The following is a 20,596-nucleotide window of genomic DNA, read 5'->3' on the forward strand; positions in this document are numbered from 1 at the left end:
TAAATAAAATTACCATCTTCTTCAACTTAGCCTCTATTTTTAAGCATAATATCTCGACAATACCTTCACAACCCCCTTGCCCCAGCCCCTACGGCGTCTGGCTGTGAAAGTACATTTCCGGTTGGACCACCCCCGGGTTCAGCACCACACCCCCCTCTCCGCTTCCTCCAGCCCCCGAATACTTACCCTCTTCTACCGCTCCCAATGGCTGTGGAACCACTTCCGGTGTGACCGCCGGAACCGCCGTCGTTCCGGGCGTTTTAGCCGCCACACCACGCGGCCGGCCACAAATGCCCGGCCGGACGAACGCCTCCGGGTTTTCATTCTTGTGGACGCCTCGCATGTGCGTGGTGAGATGGTGCTTCTGGCGGAAGGATTTCTGGCAAAATTCGCAAACAAAGGGTTTCTCGCCCGAGTGGACGCGCATGTGCTTCTGGTGCGAGCCGGACGAGGTGAACCGCTTCTGGCAGATCTGGCACTCGTAGCGTTGTTCGCCTGCATGTGAGAAGGAGAGATTGTTAAATTTTGCAAACATAATTCAACAATTCGAGAAAATGCTAACATTCGCAACTCGCAATTTTCAGTGTAAGAACGGGCCTTGCACCCCCTAAGGGAAAACAGTGATTTCTCAACCATTACAGCATTAAGGCTAGTATGCAGATCGGAAGGAAAGGGGTCAAGAAACAGCTTTACGAACATCAGAACAAAGGAGAGGAAGCGATTTCTTGGGGCTTTTCTTCAACCTCTCTGACTTGCTTGCGCTGCCGCTGCTGCCCATTTGATTTTTTTCTTGACCGATTCCTTCCGATGTGCGTACCTTACATTACTGTGAAAGAATTTTGTTCGATGTTCTAAAACAACTATTATTCTTCATCATCCATGTAAGAAAAGTCTGAAAAAACCTCAAAATTTTTCGAAAATATCAAATTTCTAAAAACATTTTTGATTCCTTTCAAACAACCATGCGGGGCAATATGCACCGCAACATTGGGACAAAATGCACTACAACAACGGCACTGAAAGAAAGGCACATAGTAGTCTGTGAATGTCACGTGGAAATCACTTGAAAATCTCAATCGCGCAAACCGGCAAATCCAAATGCAAAACACGTGAGTTTAACGTGAAAGCTCACATGACTTTTGAATGGTGTGCATATGAATTTCAAATTATTTTGTAGTATAAATGCAATGGATTTCCAGTGTTGTACATGTGAGCTGAATATTGCGTTTAATTTTAGATTTATTAAAAAATATAATACGATTATAAGTTTTCTTAAACAATTTTTTATTGATACATGAAATTACAAATCATTCGAATCAAAACAACCGGTTGTACATCGTAACGTAACCGGAACGCGAATCGTACCGCAGCCAGATGCCGACGTTTCCGGATCAATCGACAAATTCAACGTCAGTGCTGAGAAAAAACGAATTCAGAGGCCAACCCTTCGCCGGAGTTTTTCCTGAAAATTAATTGCTGAATGTTGCTAAAATGCTAAAATTAATTGCTGAATGTTAATCTTTGTGTAAATTTTCACAGTTTTTCTATTAAATACTTACCAAAAAGATCTAGTACGATTAAATGTCAAGCAAAATTATGAATTTAAACGATAAATTCGACAAAAGAAATCGCAAATTGGACTGTCTTCGTCCGTCGCCATCTAACGAATAAGGAAATTTCATAAAACAACTTCAAAGACCAATACATTTCAATCTCACGTGTTTTTCACTTTGAAATAAAGGGAAAAGTCAAATGGGGCAAATCCAAGTGAAATTCTGTTGAATCCAAAGTGAACTCCAAGCGATAAAAGAATGAAAAACATCTCGCTTGCGATCAGCTGATTTCAAATGATTATCACATTTGGATGAAACTTTCAGCGTTTGTTTGTCTATGCATGAGATGAACTCATGCCAAATATGAGCCCTCTACGACAACGGGAAGTGGGGTAAAACGGGCTTTGAAGTTTGAGGTCGAAAAAACATAAAAAATCTTAAAATTGCTTGCATTTCCGCAAAAAATCATCAATTCCAACTCTCTTAGATGCATTCAAAAGGTCTTTTGAAGCACTTCTAAATGTGCCATAGACATCCAGGATTGGTTGGACTTTTTCTCTTAGCTTTTGCAAATTGCTGTCAAAAATGGATTTTTTTAAAACCTTAATATCTTTTTCCAACAGCCTCAAACACCCATACTCCTATAGGTTAACAGCTGGGTGCTGAATAGTGGTTCGCAAAACGGCCTCAATTTTGAACTGTCAAAGTGGAACCAATTTACTGTGCGCGAAAAGTAGAGAGTATTGTTATCGATCATTGAAAATTGTTTTTTTTTTTAGTGAAAAATGTGTGGCTTTTGAGGACCTGGATTTGAAGTCAAGAAATCTTAAGAAAGTTGAAGGCGAGATCGTCATTTTTTATAATTATGAATGGAAGTTGTTTATGGAGTCGATGCGGTTGTATAAACCGGGTGGTGTCTTTATTGTTTGATTCCGTTTGAAAACATAGTTTAGTTAAAATTCTCTCTGCTTGTTGGATCAGCTTCGCTAGAAGTAGCGATGTTTTTACGCTGGACCAGGAAGAGCTGCAGGATTCCAAAATCAGTCAGGGAATTTAACTGCGACATCGCAGAATGACACCCTTGCCGCAGTTCTTCGTCACCCGTAAAAAAATCTCTTCTAACCTATCGAAACGCGACAATTTTCTAGCAAAAAATGTCAAAAACTAGACAAAATAAAACACATCCTACTGATTATAAAACAGCTCATTTACCACCAAGAAAAAAGTCATGCTTGTGCTTGAACAGCCTCCTTCTTTGTAGATGTAAACAAAGTGGGATCATTCGAAAATCACGTTACGCATTCTCTCTATTCATCACCCAGGTTAACAGATAGGTAATTTCATGGACTATAAGCCTACGGTATTAACTTTTTGGCCAATTGCAGTTTTTCTCATAGTTTTTTGATTTTTCTATAACAAATATTTTACAACGTTAGTTTTTCCCCTGTAGGTCGCCATAGCGTCATTTTTTGGTCTCAATTTTGTCATATTCGGATTCCTTGGACAATTTTACGTAAATTAGAAGTATTGGAGTTGTAAATTTGATTGGAATCATTGCCATTTAGAATGAATTAAAATATTTTTAACAATTTGTTAGATAAGGGGTAAAACAGGGTTTCGCCTACTTGATACAGCATTTGACGTATAGACCACATAGTATATAAGATCTATTTCTTTTTTCAAAAATGTTTTATTTAATTATTTTTTAAATCAAAATTACAACTCCAATACTTCTAACTTACGTGAAATTGTCCGAGGATTCCGAATATGATAAAATTGAGACCAAAAAGTGCCGCTATGGAAGCCTACAAGGCAAAAACTAACGTTGTAAATTGTTTGTTCTAGAAAAATTGAAAAACTATGAGAAAAACTGCGATTGGCCAAAAAGTTAATACCAAAGGGTTATAGTGCATGAAATTACCTATCTTTTGACCTGTGGGAGTATGGGTGTTGGAGGCTGTTGGAAAAAGATATTAAGGTTTTAAAAAAATCCATTTTTGACAGTAATTTGCAAAAGCTAAGAGAAAAAGTCAAACCAATCCTGGATGTCTAAGGCACATTTTGAAGTGCTTCAAAAGACCTTTCGAATGCATCTAAGAGAGTTGGAATTGATGAAGTTTTACGGAAATGCGAGCAATTTTAAGATTTTTTAGGTTTTTTCGACCTCAAAATTCGAAGCCCGTTTTACCCCACTTCCCTTTGTCGTAGAGGGCTCATATTTGGCATGAGTTCATCTCATGCATAGACAAACAAACGCTGAAAGTTTCATCCAAATCGGAGCACCTCGATACGACCTCTAGAACAAACCGAGCAATATTTACAAATACTGCCTCTTAACACTTACAATATCAATAAATGCTTTTTATAACCCTCAGATGTAAAAAAAAAAACTGAGTTTTTATCAGAATCATGTAGAGCGAACAAAACTGTTTATAAAGCACCCTCCAACATCTCAAAATTCCGAAACTACTTAGTTTTACAAGCAAAAAACAAAAGGACTAAACAATAACTTCAATCAAAAACAAACCAAATTGGGTATCCGCCCTTGTAAAAAAGCAAAGCAATCCACTTTAACGACCCCCGGGTCTTTTGTGGTCTCTGTTGCAAGTTTCTGCTCATTTCTAGGCGTCCGAAGGTTATGTGTGGTGAGTCACCCAAAACCTCTTTTACGCAAATGGACCGACGTTTTACTTCCCCATCCGATAGAAGGCCAGGAGGATAAGGCGGGAATCGAACAACTTAGGGCATCTCCACCGCTGGGGTGAATGAATACCGAGATCAAATTTGCCACCTTGAGAAAACTCCGTCATCCCCACCGCTAGGATAGCAAATTTGCCACCGAAACAAGCCCACCGCGGGGGCAAATATTGGTTTTTATCATTTTTTGCTCTCGTTTACCTTCAAAATCAATAATTATGTGATGATTCATGCCTAGACATGCTAAAAGTTCATTAAACTTTTTAATCCTATTGAAAATTTCAAAGAATTTCATTTTTCGAAAATGTCGAAAGTTAACCCATTTGCTACCCGATTTGATTCCCACCAAATTTGCTCTCGAGTTTGCCCCCGAGTCTCCCACCGCGCGTAGCAAAGCAGGTACCAAATTTGATCTCAAGTTCATCTGTGTCGGTACCTGTCGGGTACTCATTTTCTGATACCCGACAAGTACCGGCAAGCCGGGAGCAAAGTTTCGAATGCGTGTTTTGGAGATTTTTGGATGTCTGCTCTGGTTGGTGAGAGCAAACATGAACAAAAATTCAAAAAATCTGAAATTCAAAAATCCCACAATTCAAAAAATTAAATAGTACCAAAATTTAAAAAAAGTAAAAAAATAAATTTTAAAATTTTGTTTTCAAATTGATAGATTTTTTATTTGTTTTATTCCGAAATTCCCGAATTACCGAAATGTTTTTTAATACCTCTGACTCAAGGCGGTTTCAAAAACACCCAAAAAGCAAAAACTGGAATTTTGGTTTATTGGACCTTTTTTTAAAAATGCTCCAGATTTTATTATAGGTTATTTTTTTTACAATAAGCTTCAAAATTTCAATGAAAATTCAAGGGCAACTAGCTGAAATCAAATTAAAATACATTCTCCTGCGTTTAAAATCATTTTTAGCATGTTTGGGTTTATTAAAAAATCTTAAGATTTTTTGAAAATTTTCGATGCAAAATCTTTTTTTTCGATACAATTTTTGTTTTTGTCAGATCTTAGATTTTTTGAAAACTAATGATTGCAAAACAACTGAACTAGTGTAAAAAGCATTTTAAAACACTTTTTTCATTTAAATGTGAAGATTATGGCTTGTTATTTTAATTTTTATATTTTTTTATTATTTTGCCCCCCCCCCCCACCCTTGACCTCGGCCAGGGCCGAAGGACAAAAACTTTTTTAAATATTATTTTTTTTTAATTTTTTATTTTTTTTTTATATTTTAAATTTTTAAAAATAAAGTTATTATTTTTTTAAATGTTTTTATTTTTTTTATTTTTTTAGATTTTTTATTTTTTTTAGATTTTTTAGAATTTGAATTTAAATTAAAATTTTTAAAACTTGAAATTTTTAAAATTTTAGAAATTTTTTATTTTTTTTTAAATTTTTTAAATTTTTAAACTTTTTAAAAATTTTGAAAATTTTGAATTTTTTGAGATTTTTGAATTTTTTGAATTTTTGAATGTTTATTTTTTAATTTTTTTAATTTTTTATATTTTTTTTATTTTTTTCCGTGCTGGAATCGAATGTTTCTAGCTTGATTCGATTTTTCCGTGCATAATTCTATTTGATGCGGTAGCAAACAGGCCGAAAAGCGGGTAGCAAAGTGAAATCTCGAAGAACTGAGAGCTACCGCGACAGGTACCGCGGTGAGGTTGACGTCGGGTGCAAATTTGATTTGATTCGATGTTTGCTACCCGTGCTGGAGATGCACTTAGGGATCGGCAGCCGAAGCCGCTAACCACCGCGCCACGAGGCCTAGTTTTTCCTAGTGTTGGATCATGTTTATCTGTTGCAATTTCTTATGTCGCGGTGTGTTGTTACAAATTTTTGGACCTAAGCATTTCATAAAAAATTACAATACCTAGTAATATTTGTGTTAATCCTTTGATCATTCCATAAATTGAGTAAGGGCTCGAACCTCACTTGTTTCAAGAAAAAGGTGAAGATTGAAACAATAGATAGTAAAGGAAAGCATAAAGTATAAAGAATCAATAGTAAAAATAGATAATAATTCTATGTTGAAGAAAGCTTTATGTAGTAAGTAGATGTAGAAATAGACAGTAGTTGAAAAAATATAGGTGAGAAATAAGATAACCAAAGGTTAATAAAATTAAAATAATCTGATGCCGTTCAAGAAAATCCGTTAAAAAATATTAAAATAGAAGATAGATGGTAAATAAAAATGGAAAGAAGAGAAACCATGTTCTGTAATGTTTCAGGTACATCTACAGCAGTTGAATCCACATACTGCGAATCAAAACAATACCGTCTATAATCACAAATTACTTCCTTTTCCCACATTGTCGCGCCCCTTTTTTTTAGACGTCTCGACTCTGACCCGCGGTGGGTCAACCGGACATAATTTCTAAATAAATTTAAAATAAAAAACTATTGACAATTTTAGCAAAAAATCCTTGGTTTAAATAGGAAAAGAAATCGGAATGCTAAAATGTTTAAAATAACTAAATTGAAATTTCATCATTGTTTTGTGCAAAAAAAACGCTTATTTAAAAAAAACGAAAAGTTCTTGCAATTTCTTTTACTAAATTTCCTTTTTAGTTGTGTAATATGATTAATTTGTCAATATTTTTAAAGCATTCACATATTGACAAAATAATCAATCATCAAGGATTTTACATATCAAAATACACACAACTAAAACGGAAATTTAGTAAAAAAAAAATTGCAAGAACTTTTCGGTATCTTTTTAAATTAAAAATCCAGTTTAGTAAGAATTCATGGTTTACGACATTTTTGAAGAAACTCAATCTTTAAACATATTTGTAATACATCTGAAAACAGTTTTTAATTTTTACAGTTTCAATATTTTTTTCATATTTTCAAAAAGCAAATAAGTTGTTTAATTGCTGGAATATCACTGAACAGTGGGTTGAGACGACCATATGGATGTCTTCGTTATACTCTCTGCAAATGTTTCTATGTAAAATGTCCCACAATTATAAATTTATTTGCAAAATATAACCCTGAAAGATGGCGTGATTTCCATGACACAATTGAGCGCATTTTTTGCTCGATTTGTTCGGTAAAGCACATGGGGTCCAAGTATTTGGCCAAGGTTGAAAAATAATCGCTTCTAGCGAATATGATTGCCTGAAGAAATGCCCAACACTATTGATTTGGCCAGTCACTTTGATGAAATCTCGCTTACTTTTCCAACAGATTTAAAAATACAGGAAACCCCAAGGCACAATAGTTGTTTTGAAAAAGTAATGTAAAAATATTGTTTGTAAACTGTAGCGTTTCATTATATCAAGCAAACTCACCCGTATGCGTCCGGATGTGCATGTTGTGCGTGCCAAGCGAGGTCGACACCTTCCCACAGAACGGACAGATGCACACCTTGTGCTGGTTTTCCCGTTTCCGCATTTTCCGTTGATCCGGCGGCAGATGAATCTGCACGTGCAGGTTCAGATTCGTCCTCGTTTTGAACCCTTTCGAACACACCGAGCACACGTACTTCCGGATGTCCAGATGGGCGCTGTAATGCTGGCGAAGTTTGCCCTCTTTGGCGAAGCCCTTGCCGCACTTATCACAAACGTACGGGAGATTCTCGCTGTGAATGTCCTCCATGTGAACCTTGAGGCCGCGTGCCGTCGGGTATTTGCGTTCGCACTGCTCACACTGGAAGTCCCGCTCACCGGTGTGCTGACGTTCGTGTTCCTTAAGGCGGGCGTTCCGGACGAACGTTTTCGGACAAAAGCGACACTTGAACCGACGGTCTCCGTGGGCAGACCGCACGTGGGCGTACATCAGCTTGGGCTTCGCGAACTGCTGGCCGCACGTGTCACACACGCTTGAGCGCGGCTTTCCCGAGGACTTGTTGGACAATCTTGGGCGACCGCGTTTCCGTTTGTGCTTGGGTTCGGAGTCTTCCGAATCGTCATCGTCGTCATCTTCGGAGGAGGAGGAAGATTCGGTCGAGCTTTCCGACAAGGAGCGACTCCCATCGGAACCATCACGGTCATCAGCATCGTCGTCCGAAGCGAACATGGTCTCAATCTTGGACATGCAGTAACTGGCGTCTTCCTGGTCATCGATTTGCTGCTGCTGCTGCTGCTGCTCATCGTCGCTCAGTTCCGACTTGATACTGAGTGGTTCCGCGATGATTTCCCTCTTGGCCGGTGAGGTTTCCGGCTTGACGTCCAGCCCACCCAAATCGATTGGCGGAATCGGCAGCTTCGTGTTCCAGTCGTTCTTCTCCAGAAACTCGATCTCATGGCGCAGCTTTTTGTTCGTGATTTCGCACTGCAGCTTGAAGTTGTAGGCCTGCTCCAGGCTGGTTTGACACTGGCCACAGATTCGCTTTGGAAGCTGGTCATTCCAGTGAAGCTGGGAGGGAAAGCGAAAGCATTAACAAATAGTTTCAATAACATAGCAAAAAATTATACCTCGATAGTGGTCAGCGACCGGATTCGTTTCAGCAGCGGTTCGTGCTCGGCCGCAAACAGGTTGGCCCACTTGCCGTCCAACTTGTCCGTGGCCTCGCACAGCCGGCAGATCGTGGCGTAGAATTCCATTTGAGAGAGAACAAATTATTCTAGACGGGCATTTTTGCACCGCGAAATCAAGCAAGAACTTGGGAAAATTATTTGAGTCAAAAAGTTTATTATTGTTGATGGACAACTGTCAAAGTATAGTGTCGAGGGGCGCGACGATTGATGTTTTTATTGACTTTGTTTGATAATTTATGCACGGAAAAAAATCGAATCGGAAGCCACTCAATTTGTTTTTTTTATTTTAACTTTTTAAACTTTTTAACATTGTGATAAAAACGTTACTTAATCCACCTATAAGTGATTGGTGCCTTCCTCGCATATTTTTATCAAAATGTCTGAGATCCGGCCTCAAATTTTTTTTTATAAAAAAAACGTAAGTACTTATAGCTATTGATAAGGTTGTCAGATCTTCAATCTTTTGGGCTTCTTGGAAAGGTCTTTTGATTACCTATCCAACGATGGGTCGCATGACAGATCCGGACCACTTTTTCATCAAAATATTTGAGATCCGGCCTCAAAAAAGTGTATAAATAACACTTAAGAGCGAGTCCACGAGCAAAGCATACCCATCTCGCATCGACCTCACCAATCTGCCTGAAATTTTCAGGGGTTGTTTGTACATATATAACTAGCATCTGGCCAAAATATGAGCACTCTAGGTCAACGGGAAGTGGGGCAAATCGGGACACAAAGTTTGATGGCTCAAAAACGTCAAAAATCTTAAAATGGCTATAACTTAGGCAAAATTCAATTTAATTTCAAAATTCAAAATGCATCTAAAAGGGCTTGAAAAATGCAACAAAATGCAGGGTAGAGCATCTCAATTGGTTATTTCTAAAGGGAGTTATTGGCATTTTAGTGAAAAAATAGCATAATTTTCAAACTCAAATAAAAAAGTGTTCCATCCAGATATCAACTCGGTTCGACCTGCAGCTTGTAGGGGACATCTGGGACTACCATCTGAGACTGAGAACGCTTTGGGTAAGGCAGTTCAACATATTAAATGGACACTTTTACTTTTAGTGATTTTTTTGGCTGTAAATTTTTGCTCGGGGGACCCCTTAGATCCCATTTTTTGGTGATAATTTTATCATATTCGTGTTCCTGAGACAATTTCACAATAGAAACATGTATAAAAATGTTCATTTTCATCCATTTTAACCCTTTAAAAAATAAAAGTTAGAAAAAAACTTCGATTCACATTTATTGAAAATCAAGTTCGTTTCCAAGGATACTAGATGACACCAGAAAAAAGCAGCTTCTCAATTTTTTTTAACTTTTATTTTTTAAAGGGTTACAATGGATGAAAATACACATTTTTATACATGTTTCTATTGTAAAATTGTCTCAGGAACACGAATATGATAAAATTATCACCAAAAAATGGGATCTAAGGGGTCCCCCGAGCAAAAATTTACAACCAAAAAAATCACTAAAAGTAAAAGTGTCCATTTAATATGTTAAACTGCCTTACCCAAAGCGTTCTCAGTCTCAGATGGTAGTCCCAGATGTCCCCTACAAGCTGCAGGTCGAACCGAGTTGATATCTGGATGGAACACTTTTTTATTTGAGTTTGAAAATTATGCTATTTTTTCACTAAAATGCCAATAACTCCCTTTAGAAATAACCAATTGAGATGCTCTACCCTGCATTTTGTTGCATTTTTTAAGCCCTTTTAGATGCATTTTGAATTTTGAAATTAAATTGAATTTTGCCTAAGTTATAGCCATTTTAAGATTTTTGACGTTTTTGAACCATCAAACTTTGTGTCCCGATTTGCCCCACTTCCCGTTGACCTAGAGTGCTCATATTTTGGCCAGATGCTAGTTATATATGTACAAACAACCCCTGAAAATTTCAGGCAGATTGGTGAGGTCCAAACGACGTCCCATACAAAGGGGTATGCCCTGTTCGTGGACTCGCTCTTAAGTGCTCATAACTTTTGATGGGGTTGTTCTTGCAAAAACTACCCTTTTTACAATATTTCAAACTACAGCCAAATGGTTTTTTTTAGCATAACTAAAGTACTTTTCTAAACTTCATAATATTAACTAGGGTCTTGTGGGACCCCAAGACGGATCAAATGAAACCAAAACGGTCCAAATCGGTTCAGCCAGTCCGGAGATAATCGTGTGCATATTTTTCGGGGTTTTATCCCTTATCCCCGAATCCCACTTTCCCGAATCCCATATCCCCGAAAATCATTTCTCCGAAAATTCCACATCCCCGAAAATCATTTCCCCGAAAGTGCCACTTCCCCGAAAATCATTTTCCCGAAAATTCCACATCCCCGAAAATCATTTTCCCGAAAATTCCATATCCCCGAATGTCATTTACCTGAATGGCCAGTTTACCGAACTGTCGTTTTCCCGAATTTACATATACCCGAATGGTTACTTCACCGAAAAATCAATTTTCCCGAATGATAACCTTGATATAAACTAAATTGTTATTTTGGGATTTTTTTTATAAAAGTATGACGTTAATATTAAATTCTCCTACGTGTTTTTAAAGATTAAAACCGTAGAAGGCCATCCATAAACCACGCGGACGCTTCAAGAGTGCGGGATATTGAGATCATCCACGTTCCATAAAAACAAAGATTTTTCTTTTGTAGCGGCGATTTTCAGCAAAGGACAATTTTCCAAAACGGTATCTACGTGGTAAGGATTGAACAGCAACGATAGCTTTATGCGAGGACTCGATGCGCAGGATTCAGTTTGTTCTAGATGTTGTTTGAACTGATTTGTCTTTATCAATTTTAGCTGGATGAAGGCTATAAACATTTTTTTTAATTTTTTTTTACGTCCAATTCGAGTTTTGCGACCAACCCTTTCAATCAAATCTAAATAGTTGATTATTGAATTACAAAATGCATTTCTTGAATATTTCATCACTGCCATTTTAGATTTAAAACGACTAAATCACTTTAAAGTAGTTTAGGGACTCGACAGCCAAAAAAAAGACGTCTAATTTTTTTTAATATTCGATTATCCGAAGTGAACTTTTGACAAGGCCTTCGGATAATCGAGTCTGAACTGTATTTTGATTTTCAACTAAATGCATTTTTTGCGAAATGACCAATGTATCAAATCGACGTTGTTGTGTTATCTTGTTGTTTGTCGCTTTTTGACGTTCCGAGAAAAACGCGTTTTAATGTTTGGCCTTGAATAAAGGAAAAAAAGAGCCAAACACGTTTTGTTTGGTTGACCATTCTGTGCATTGCCAGTTGTCGCACTTATGTACATCAATTTAAATATTCAAAATTCAAGTGAAGCTCGGAATTTTTTGAACGTTCAATTGTGGACATGATACTTCATTGATCGCTACTTCCCCGAACCCGGTCAGGCGGGTATGGCCGTTGCCCAGGACCGCGCGCGCGGTTCTGGGCAACGACCATACCCGCCTGACCGGGTTCGGGGAAGTGGCGTTCGGGGATATGGTCATTCGGGAAAATGATTTTCAGGGATGTGGAAAATTAGGGGAAGTGGCCATTCGGAAAAATGGTTTTTAGGGGAAGTCGCCATTCGGGGATGTGGCCGTTCGGGGAAATGGATTGTTCGGGGAAATGATTTTCGGGTAAATGACATTTCGGGGAAGTGTCTTTTCGGAGATGTGGAATTCGGGGAAATGTCTCTTCGGGAATGTGGGTTTCGGGGAAATGTCATAGATTCGTTACCGGCTCACATCTCTCTTTTTAATTTATCGATAGGTATACGCGAAGGTGGGTCTACGAGGTCAAATAAAGAAGTCCATTTTCGAGTGATTTTATAGCCTTTCCTCATTGAGGTGAGGAAGCAAAAAGGATCGATTTCTACACTCAAAATCAGAAGTATCCCCCAAAAGGATACTTTCTATCGATAAATTAAAAAGAGAGATGTGAGCCGGTAACATGGAGTTAAACTTTCTCAACAGTCATGGTAAACTTCACAGAAGCTTGACAGAAAGTTTAACTCCATGTTGCACTTTTAATTCCTCGATCCTTTTTCAAGTTCACCCGGCGTCACCCTTTCAAAAGAGTATCAGTACATTTTCGATCGAGACATTAAAAAGAGAGATGTGAGCCGGTAACATAGAGTGAAACTTTCGCAGCTGTCATGGAAAACTTCACAGCAGCTTGACAAAAAGTTTTACTTCATGTTGCACTGCACTTTTAATTTCTCGATACCCTTTTAAAAGGATGACGACGGGTGAACTTGAAAAAAAGGATATTTTTTACTTTGAGAGTGTCGAGAAATTAAAAAAGAGAGATGTGAGCCGGTTACATAAAGTGGTACTATCGCAGCTATCATGGTAAACTTTAAGCAACTGGACATAACGTTGAACTTCATGATGGACCTTTATTTTTCCCATAGTGGGGTTAGACTTAGGGGTTACTTAATCCTTGGGTTATTCACTTTGAGTATATCGCATACGCGCATAATATTTACGCAGTACACCTAGGGAAGGGAAGTGATTTGCCCTTTGGACCAGACCCACTTAGTAAAGTTTACCGCAGATATGATTTATCTACAGGGGAGGAAGAATGATTGGAACTTTGTTTTTAGGCAATAATCCATTGGAATAATTCTTAGATTTTGGTTGCTTTGGAGCCCAGTTCCAGAGCATTTTAAAAATTGCTTTTTTCGGGCTGTGATATTCGTTTAACTTTCAAACACGCGATTCCATCCATCCCAACTTCTATTCTACGGTGTTTGACTGTGAAAGTACATGTCCGGCGGTGGCTGCTGATGCATCACCATCACGCCCGGATTCATCATCGGCGACGGCGCTTCCGTGACCAGCGGAGACGCCTGCGGACTGTTGCTCCCGGTCATACTTACCTCCATCGAGCCGGCGACCAGTTCCTGCTTCATGGTGGGTGCTTCCGGTCCACCGCCGTGACTTCGCTCGTGCAGCTGCATGTTGCCCCGGGTGGCGAAACCCCGCGAGCAGAACCGACACTGGTAGGGCTTTTCGTTGGTGTGGACGCCGCGGATGTGCGTCGTCATGTGGTGCTTCTGGCGGAACGGCTTCTGGCAATACTCGCAAACGAACGGTTTCTCACCCGAGTGGACGCGGAGGTGCTTTTTGTGCGAGCCGGACGAGGTGAACCGTTTTCCGCAGATGTGACACTCGTAGCGTTGTTCACCTGGAAAATTGACAAGAATGCTAACTGAAACAGATAGATTTCGGGCAGATGGAATTCCCTTACCCGTGTGCGTTCTCACGTGCATATCGTGCGTGCCCGCCGAGTTCGAAACCTTCCCACAGAACGGACAGATGCACGTCCGCTGACGGTTCCGTCGCTTCCGCTTCTTCTTCTCGTCCTGCGGGAGATGCGTGTTCGCGTGCAGATTCAGGTGCGCCTGCGTCTTGAATCCCTTCGCACAAACGCCACACACAAAGTTCCTCGACTCGATGTGCATGCTGTAGTGGTGCCGAAGACGTCCCTCCTTGGAAAAGCCCCGGCCGCACTTGTCACACACGTACGGCAGGTTGTCCGAGTGGACGTCTTCAGTGTGCGTTTTCAGGCCCTGCTGGGTGGTGTATTTTTTGTCACATTGGCCGCACTCGAACTGGCGCAGGCCGGCGTGCTGCATCGCGTGATCCGTGAGGCGAGACTTGCGCGCAAACGTCTTTGGACAGAGCTCGCACGCGAAACGCTTCTTGCCGTGGACAGCATTCACGTGGGCGTACATTAGCGCAGGTCGCTCGAACTGTTCGCCGCAAGTTTCGCAGATCGTCGAGCGGGGTTTGGTGCTCTTTCGAGACTGATCTTTTTCATCCTCCGAGTCGTTTTCCGTGTCCTCCGCCGAGTCAGATTTTTCGGAAAAGCTCCCGTCACCGTCGTCCAGAATTTCCTCCTCCTCCGAATGCCACTCTAGCTCGACCTTGGACGGTACAAACTCCTGCTCGTCCTCCAGCTCGGGTTGTTCCGACTTGATGAACATTGGCACCGTTAGCGAGGGTGATTCTGGCCGCGCGAGTTCACGCGGCTCTTCCACTTTGACATCCTGGGGGATGAACGGGGGAATCGTTAGCTGGGGATTCCAGTGGTTCTGTTCCAGAAACTGTATCTCGTGGCGCAGCTTGGCATCGCTGATGGAGCACTGGAGGCGGAAGTTGTGCGCCTGGTCCAACGATTTCTGGCACCGTACGCAGATGCGCTTCGGAAGCGCGTCCGAGCGGGAGAGCTGGAAAATGTTTGTTGGTCAATGAAGATTAAGGGCAACATCTCATTCAATCTCACCTCCACACTTGTGCAGGTTCGGATCTTCCCCAGCAAGCTCTCGTTCCCGGCGGCAAACGGGTCCAACCACTTTTCGCACAGCTTGTCCGACGCCTCACACAGCCGACAAATGGTGGCGTAGAAATCCATTGTTTGCACTAAACGCCCGAATTTTCACTGATTTTTAAAACAAAATCATCCTCAAACATTTGGCAAATCGCAGAACTTGAAGATCTCCGCGAGATTTGTTTTTGTTGACAAAATGCAAAACTGACAGATCTCGCAGGGGACCACTCGAATCGAGCAGTTTTGTGCGGTTGACCCAATCGCCAACTCCCTTTGTTGATTTTTTTTCAAACGCACCAGCTGTCAACCATCGCAGCTGTCAGGTCGCCATCGTCCGTTTGCAAACCGCTCTTTTTTCAAAAGCAAAAATCAAAAACAAGCAGTTTAGTTCGTTTCGTGTCGATTGTGTGGAAAATGGAGACCGTGACGCGCCCGTACACGATGGACGATCTGCCCCAGCTGATCGAGGGCGTCAGCTCGGAGAACGTGGTCGGCGTGACGCAGTACATCGTCAACATGATGTCGCATCCGGCGTACGGACGGCAGTACCGGTGGTCCAAGGACAACTTTGAGCTGGGCTGCCCGCTCGGGCGGGGCAAGTTTGGCCGGGTGTATCTGGCCCGCGAGCGGCACACCAAGTTTATGGTCGCGATGAAGGTCATGTTCAAGTCGGAGCTGGTCAAGGGCCGCGTCGAGAAGCAGATGCTGCGCGAGGTCGAGATCCAGTCGCGGTTGAAGTGAGTAGTGATGGCATTTCAAAATAGCACCCTCTAAATCTCTCCCTCTTCTCCAGACACCCCCACATCCTCCGTCTGTACACCTGGTTCCAGGACGACCGGCGTATCTACCTGGCGCTGGAACTGGCCTCGCAGGGCGAACTGTACAAACACCTGAAAGCCTCCCCGAACGGGCGCTTCAACGAACAACGGTCGGCCAAGTACACGTACCAGGTGGCGGACGCCCTGAACTACTGCCACGCCAACAACGTCATCCATCGGGATCTGAAGCCGGAGAACATTCTGCTCACCGACGACGACAACGTCAAGCTGGCCGACTTTGGCTGGTCTGCGCACACCAACTCGAACCGCCGCAAGACCATGTGCGGAACCCTGGACTACTTGCCCCCAGAGATGGTCGACGGAAAGATTTACGACGATTCCGTGGACCAGTGGTGTCTGGGCATTCTGTGCTACGAGTTCCTGGTCGGATTCCCACCGTTCGAGTCGGAGACGACCGAGGCCACCTACGACAAGATTCGCCGGCTCGAGGTTGACTATCCGCGCTTCATGAGCTCCGGCGCGAAGGACTTGATCTCGAAGCTGCTGCGGAGCAGCTCCGGAGCGCGAATCACCCTCGTGGACGTGATGAAGCACTTCTGGATCAAGGACAGCATGGGCAAATGAGCGTCTGCTGCTGAAGCATTTTGTCGTTAGTCACTCATTTTATTCACATGTAATTTAAAAAAAAACACACAAATAAATGTACCATTTAGTATTCGTCATCGCTTTGAGGAACTTTTCGTCCCGACCGCGCTGTTTCCCGCTGTCGAATAAATAAGAAAATACGCGCGCTTCGAACCAACCGGGCAGAAGACTACTTATGATTCGCCTTTTTCGGGTTAATTTGCATGCAAATGTTTTTTCTTTCTTGTTGTTGTTGTTGTTGGAAATTATCATTATTGATTGTCATTTGGTTGGACCAGCTGAGACAAGGATTGCTAAATACTGAACGGCTGGACGATTTATCTTATTGACTGAACTTGGGTTTGTTAAGTAATCAATTAACTCGAGCTTCGAGTTGGCTGGCTGAAAATTTGGCGAGGTGAAACGATGGTGAGTGAATGTTGATTAGAGCCTAAATCCCAAATATGAGCTCGACTGGATGAAACCATGAGTAGCCCAAAGTCGAAGATATTTATTAAACGAAATCGTTTACAATTTTCTTTATTTCATTGTTTTTTTTTCAAAATTTTTTGAGAGAAAATGTCGTCGACATAGATTTTATAGGACCTTTTCAAAATGAAATTCTAGGGCAGCAGCGGTAGCAAAAGCAAGCCAGAGAGGGCGAAGAAAAGCCCCAAGAAAATATTCCCTCTCTTTTGTTCTACCGTTCGTAAAGCTGTTTCTTGACCCCCTTTCTTTTGAAGAGCACACCGGCCCATAAGGTACACATTGTAGAAAAAAGCAAAAAAGTTCTTGATTTTTTTACGATGTGTTCCTTATTGAGCAATTGGGTCCTAAAATGAAGCTTAGATTGCTGATATTATTGTTTACAGCGATAAAGCTTATTTTTCTGAGTACAATGACCCTTTGTACGACCACAAAGAGTTTAAAATGGATTTTTAAATCAATTTTGCGGTCCTTCTTGACAGAAAAGCTCCTACTTGACAGCTCGTTCCAAGGGGACCATAGTTAATCCATCGAAAAAATGTTGTCTTGTCAAAAAAAAATTGCATTAAAATGAAAAAAAGTGGTCAGAAATGGTTTTTAATCGTGTTTTTTAACGTTTTACATAAAAATTGACATAGGGCTTTACTACCCAATTAAAAGTGCAACATGGAGTTAAACTTTCTGTCAACCTTCTGTAAAGTTTACCATGACATGACAGTTGCGAAAGTTTAACTCCATGTTACCGGCTCACATCTCTCTTTTTAATTTCTCGATAAGGCTAGTCTGCAGATCGGAAGGAAAGGGGTCAAGAAACAGCTTTACGAACAGCAGAACAAAGAAGAGGGAGCGATTTCTTGGGGCTTTTCTTCACCCTCTCTGTCTTGCTTGCGCTGCCGCTGCTTCCCATTTGAAATTTTTCTTGACCGGTTCCTTCCGAGGTGCGTTTACCGCTTTATGTAAGGGACCATCCATAAACCACGTGGACACTTTAGGGGGGGGGGGGGGGTTAAGCGATTGTCCACGCTCCATACAAAAAAGATTTTTTTTTGTATGGGCAATTGTCCACGAAGGGAGGGGGGGGGGGGTTTAGATTCCCAAAAAAGTGTCCACGTGGTTTATGGATAGTCCCTAAGGTATGCACTTCGGAAGAAGCCGGTCAAGAAAAATTTCAAATGGGCAGCAGCGGTAGCGAAAGCAAGCTAGAGGGGGTGAAGAAAAGCCCCAAGAAAACGTTTCCTCTCTTTTGTTCGTCCGTTCGTAAAGCTGTTTCTTGACCCCCCTTTCTTTTGAAGAGCATACCGGCCCTTAACCATGACAGTTGCGTAAGTTTAACTCCATGTTACCGGCTCACATCTCTCTTTTCAATTTCTCGATAGAATCGTTTATCGAAAGGCAGGCTGACATTTAGGATAGCCTATTAGTGCACGTTTTTGATTTTTTTGATTCGATTGTGAGTAGCGGGACCTCGTGGTTACTCTGCAACGTGAGCCATTTATTTGATATTTTATTTTTCGTAAGTGTGTGGTCCAATCCAATACCCGCCAACCGGTAGCGAAATTATGGGAAAGTATAATTTGTATCAGACTGCGTACATGCCGAATGCTGATACAGCTTATCTCAGTCCCGGGTATTAGGTGGTGATAGCCCTCGCGCTGCTTCCAACGACCCATTTCAGAATGACAGAGCTCCTTGCGGTCCAATTCCGAGGTCGCTGGGCATTGTTCGGCCCCGCCTAAACATTGAAGCAAGCATCTGAAGGAAACTCGATCTATATTTAGACTTCCAATCCCCTCAGGCAAATCAGGGATCAGCGCGTATTTAATATGAGAAGATAGCATGTTCAACACTTCGGATCAATTCACTACTAGAGTGTAAACCTTCTGATGGCCGACTGCTTAGCGTCCCAGACCACCAATCCAAAGGTGTGAGTTCGAATCCCACCTGATTCATTTTAGTTTTTATTCATGTTCAAATTCCTGATTCCAAATTTCAAAGGTACCGACCGGGATTTGATCCCTGAACCTTCTGCTTGGGAGACAGAGGCTGTAACCATTAAGCCACGGAGCCGGTTATCAAAGCAGAGCGCGAGCCATACTTTTAAAGTGGTATCTGCAAAGATACCTGCAAAGATACCATGTGTGGAAAATGGAGACCGTGACGCGCCCGTACACGATGGACGATCTGCCCCAGCTGATCGAGGGCGTCAGCTCGGAGAATGTGGTTGGCGTGACGCAGTACATCGTCAACATGATGTCGCATCCGGCGTACGGACGGCAGTACCGGTGGTCCAAGGACAACTTTGAGCTCGGCTGCCCGCTCGGGCGGGGCAAGTTTGGCCGGGTGTATCTGGCCCGCGAGCGGCACACCAAGTTTATGGTCGCGATGAAGGTCATGTTCAAGTCGGAGCTCGTCAAGGGCCGCGTCGAGAAGCAGATGCTGCGTGAGGTCGAGATCCAGTCGCGGTTGAAGTGAGTAGAGATGGCATTTTAACATAGCACCCTCTAAATCTCTCCCTCTTCTCCAGACACCCCCACATCCTCCGTCTGTACACCTGGTTCCAGGACGACCGGCGTATCTACCTGGCGCTGGAACTGGCCTCGCAGGGCGAACTGTACAAACACCTGAAAGCCTCCCCGAACGGGCGCTTCAACGAACAACGGTCGGCCAAGTACACGTACCAGGTGGCGGACGCCCTGAACTACTGCCACGCCAACAACGTCATCCATCGGGATCTGAAGCCGGAGAACATTCTGCTCACCGACGACGACAACGTCAAGCTGGCCGACTTTGGCTGGTCTGCGCACACCAACTCGAACCGCCGCAAGACCATGTGCGGAACCCTGGACTACTTGCCCCCAGAGATGGTCGACGGAAAGATTTACGACGATTCCGTGGACCAGTGGTGTCTGGGCATTCTGTGCTACGAGTTCCTGGTCGGATTCCCACCGTTCGAGTCGGAGACGACCGAGGCCACCTACGACAAGATTCGCCGGCTCGAGGTTGACTATCCGCGCTTCATGAGCTCCGGCGCGAAGGACTTGATCTCGAAGCTGCTGCGGAGCAGCTCCGGAGCGCGAATCACCCTCGTGGACGTGATGAAGCACTTCTGGATCAAGGACAGCATGGGCAAATGAGCGTCTGCTGCTGAAGCATTTTGTCGTTAGTCACTCATTTTATTCACATGTAATTTAAAAAAAAACACACAAATAAATGTACCATTTAGTATTCGTCATCGCTTTGAGGAACTTTTCGTCCCGACCGCGCTGTTTCCCGCTGTCGAATAAATAAGAAAATACGCGCGCTTCGAACCAACCGGGCAGAAGACTACTTATGATTCGCCTTTTTCGGGTTAATTTGCATGCAAATGTTTTTTCTTTCTTGTTGTTGTTGTTGTTGGAAATTATCATTATTGATTGTCATTTGGTTGGACCAGCTGAGACAAGGATTGCTAAATACTGAACGGCTGGACGATTTATCTTATTGACTGAACTTGGGTTTGTTAAGTAATCAATTAACTCGAGCTTCGAGTTGGCTGGCTGAAAATTTGGCGAGGTGAAACGATGGTGAGTGAATGTTGATTAGAGCCTAAATCCCAAATATGAGCTCGACTGGATGAAACCATGAGTAGCCCAAAGTCGAAGATA

At 42.1% G+C, this 20,596-nt stretch overlaps 3 protein-coding genes across 3 annotated transcripts; 2 read left to right on the forward strand and 1 right to left on the reverse strand.

Annotated features, from left to right (window-relative positions):
* Positions 1-15: 15 nt before the first annotated feature.
* LOC120413443 (gastrula zinc finger protein xFG20-1-like) lies at positions 16-15,242 on the reverse strand. The gene is made up of 6 exons (XM_039574277.2): positions 15,019-15,242; positions 13,981-14,962; positions 13,476-13,917; positions 8,679-8,820; positions 7,554-8,619; positions 16-495 (listed from the first exon to the last, which is right to left on the reverse strand). Exons 1-6 carry the CDS (start codon positions 15,145-15,147, stop codon positions 89-91), a joined length of 3,168 nt encoding a protein of 1,055 aa, XP_039430211.2. The 5' UTR covers positions 15,148-15,242; the 3' UTR covers positions 16-88.
* A 154-nt stretch (positions 15,243-15,396) lies between these two features.
* LOC120413450 (aurora kinase B-like) lies at positions 15,397-16,559 on the forward strand. The gene is made up of 2 exons (XM_039574288.2): positions 15,397-15,800; positions 15,857-16,559. The coding sequence occupies exons 1-2, from the start codon at positions 15,478-15,480 to the stop codon at positions 16,464-16,466; spliced, it is 933 nt and encodes a 310-aa protein (XP_039430222.1). The 5' UTR covers positions 15,397-15,477; the 3' UTR covers positions 16,467-16,559.
* Positions 16,560-19,077: 2,518 nt separating this feature from the next.
* Positions 19,078-20,179, forward strand: LOC120413460 (aurora kinase B-like). The gene is made up of 2 exons (XM_039574298.2): positions 19,078-19,420; positions 19,477-20,179. Exons 1-2 carry the CDS (start codon positions 19,098-19,100, stop codon positions 20,084-20,086), a joined length of 933 nt encoding a protein of 310 aa, XP_039430232.1. The 5' UTR covers positions 19,078-19,097; the 3' UTR covers positions 20,087-20,179.
* Positions 20,180-20,596: the final 417 nt, after the last annotated feature.

The sequence above is a fragment of the Culex pipiens genome, chromosome 1 (genome assembly GCF_016801865.2).
Source record: "Culex pipiens pallens isolate TS chromosome 1, TS_CPP_V2, whole genome shotgun sequence".
Classification (NCBI taxonomy): Eukaryota; Metazoa; Arthropoda; class Insecta; order Diptera; family Culicidae; genus Culex; species Culex pipiens.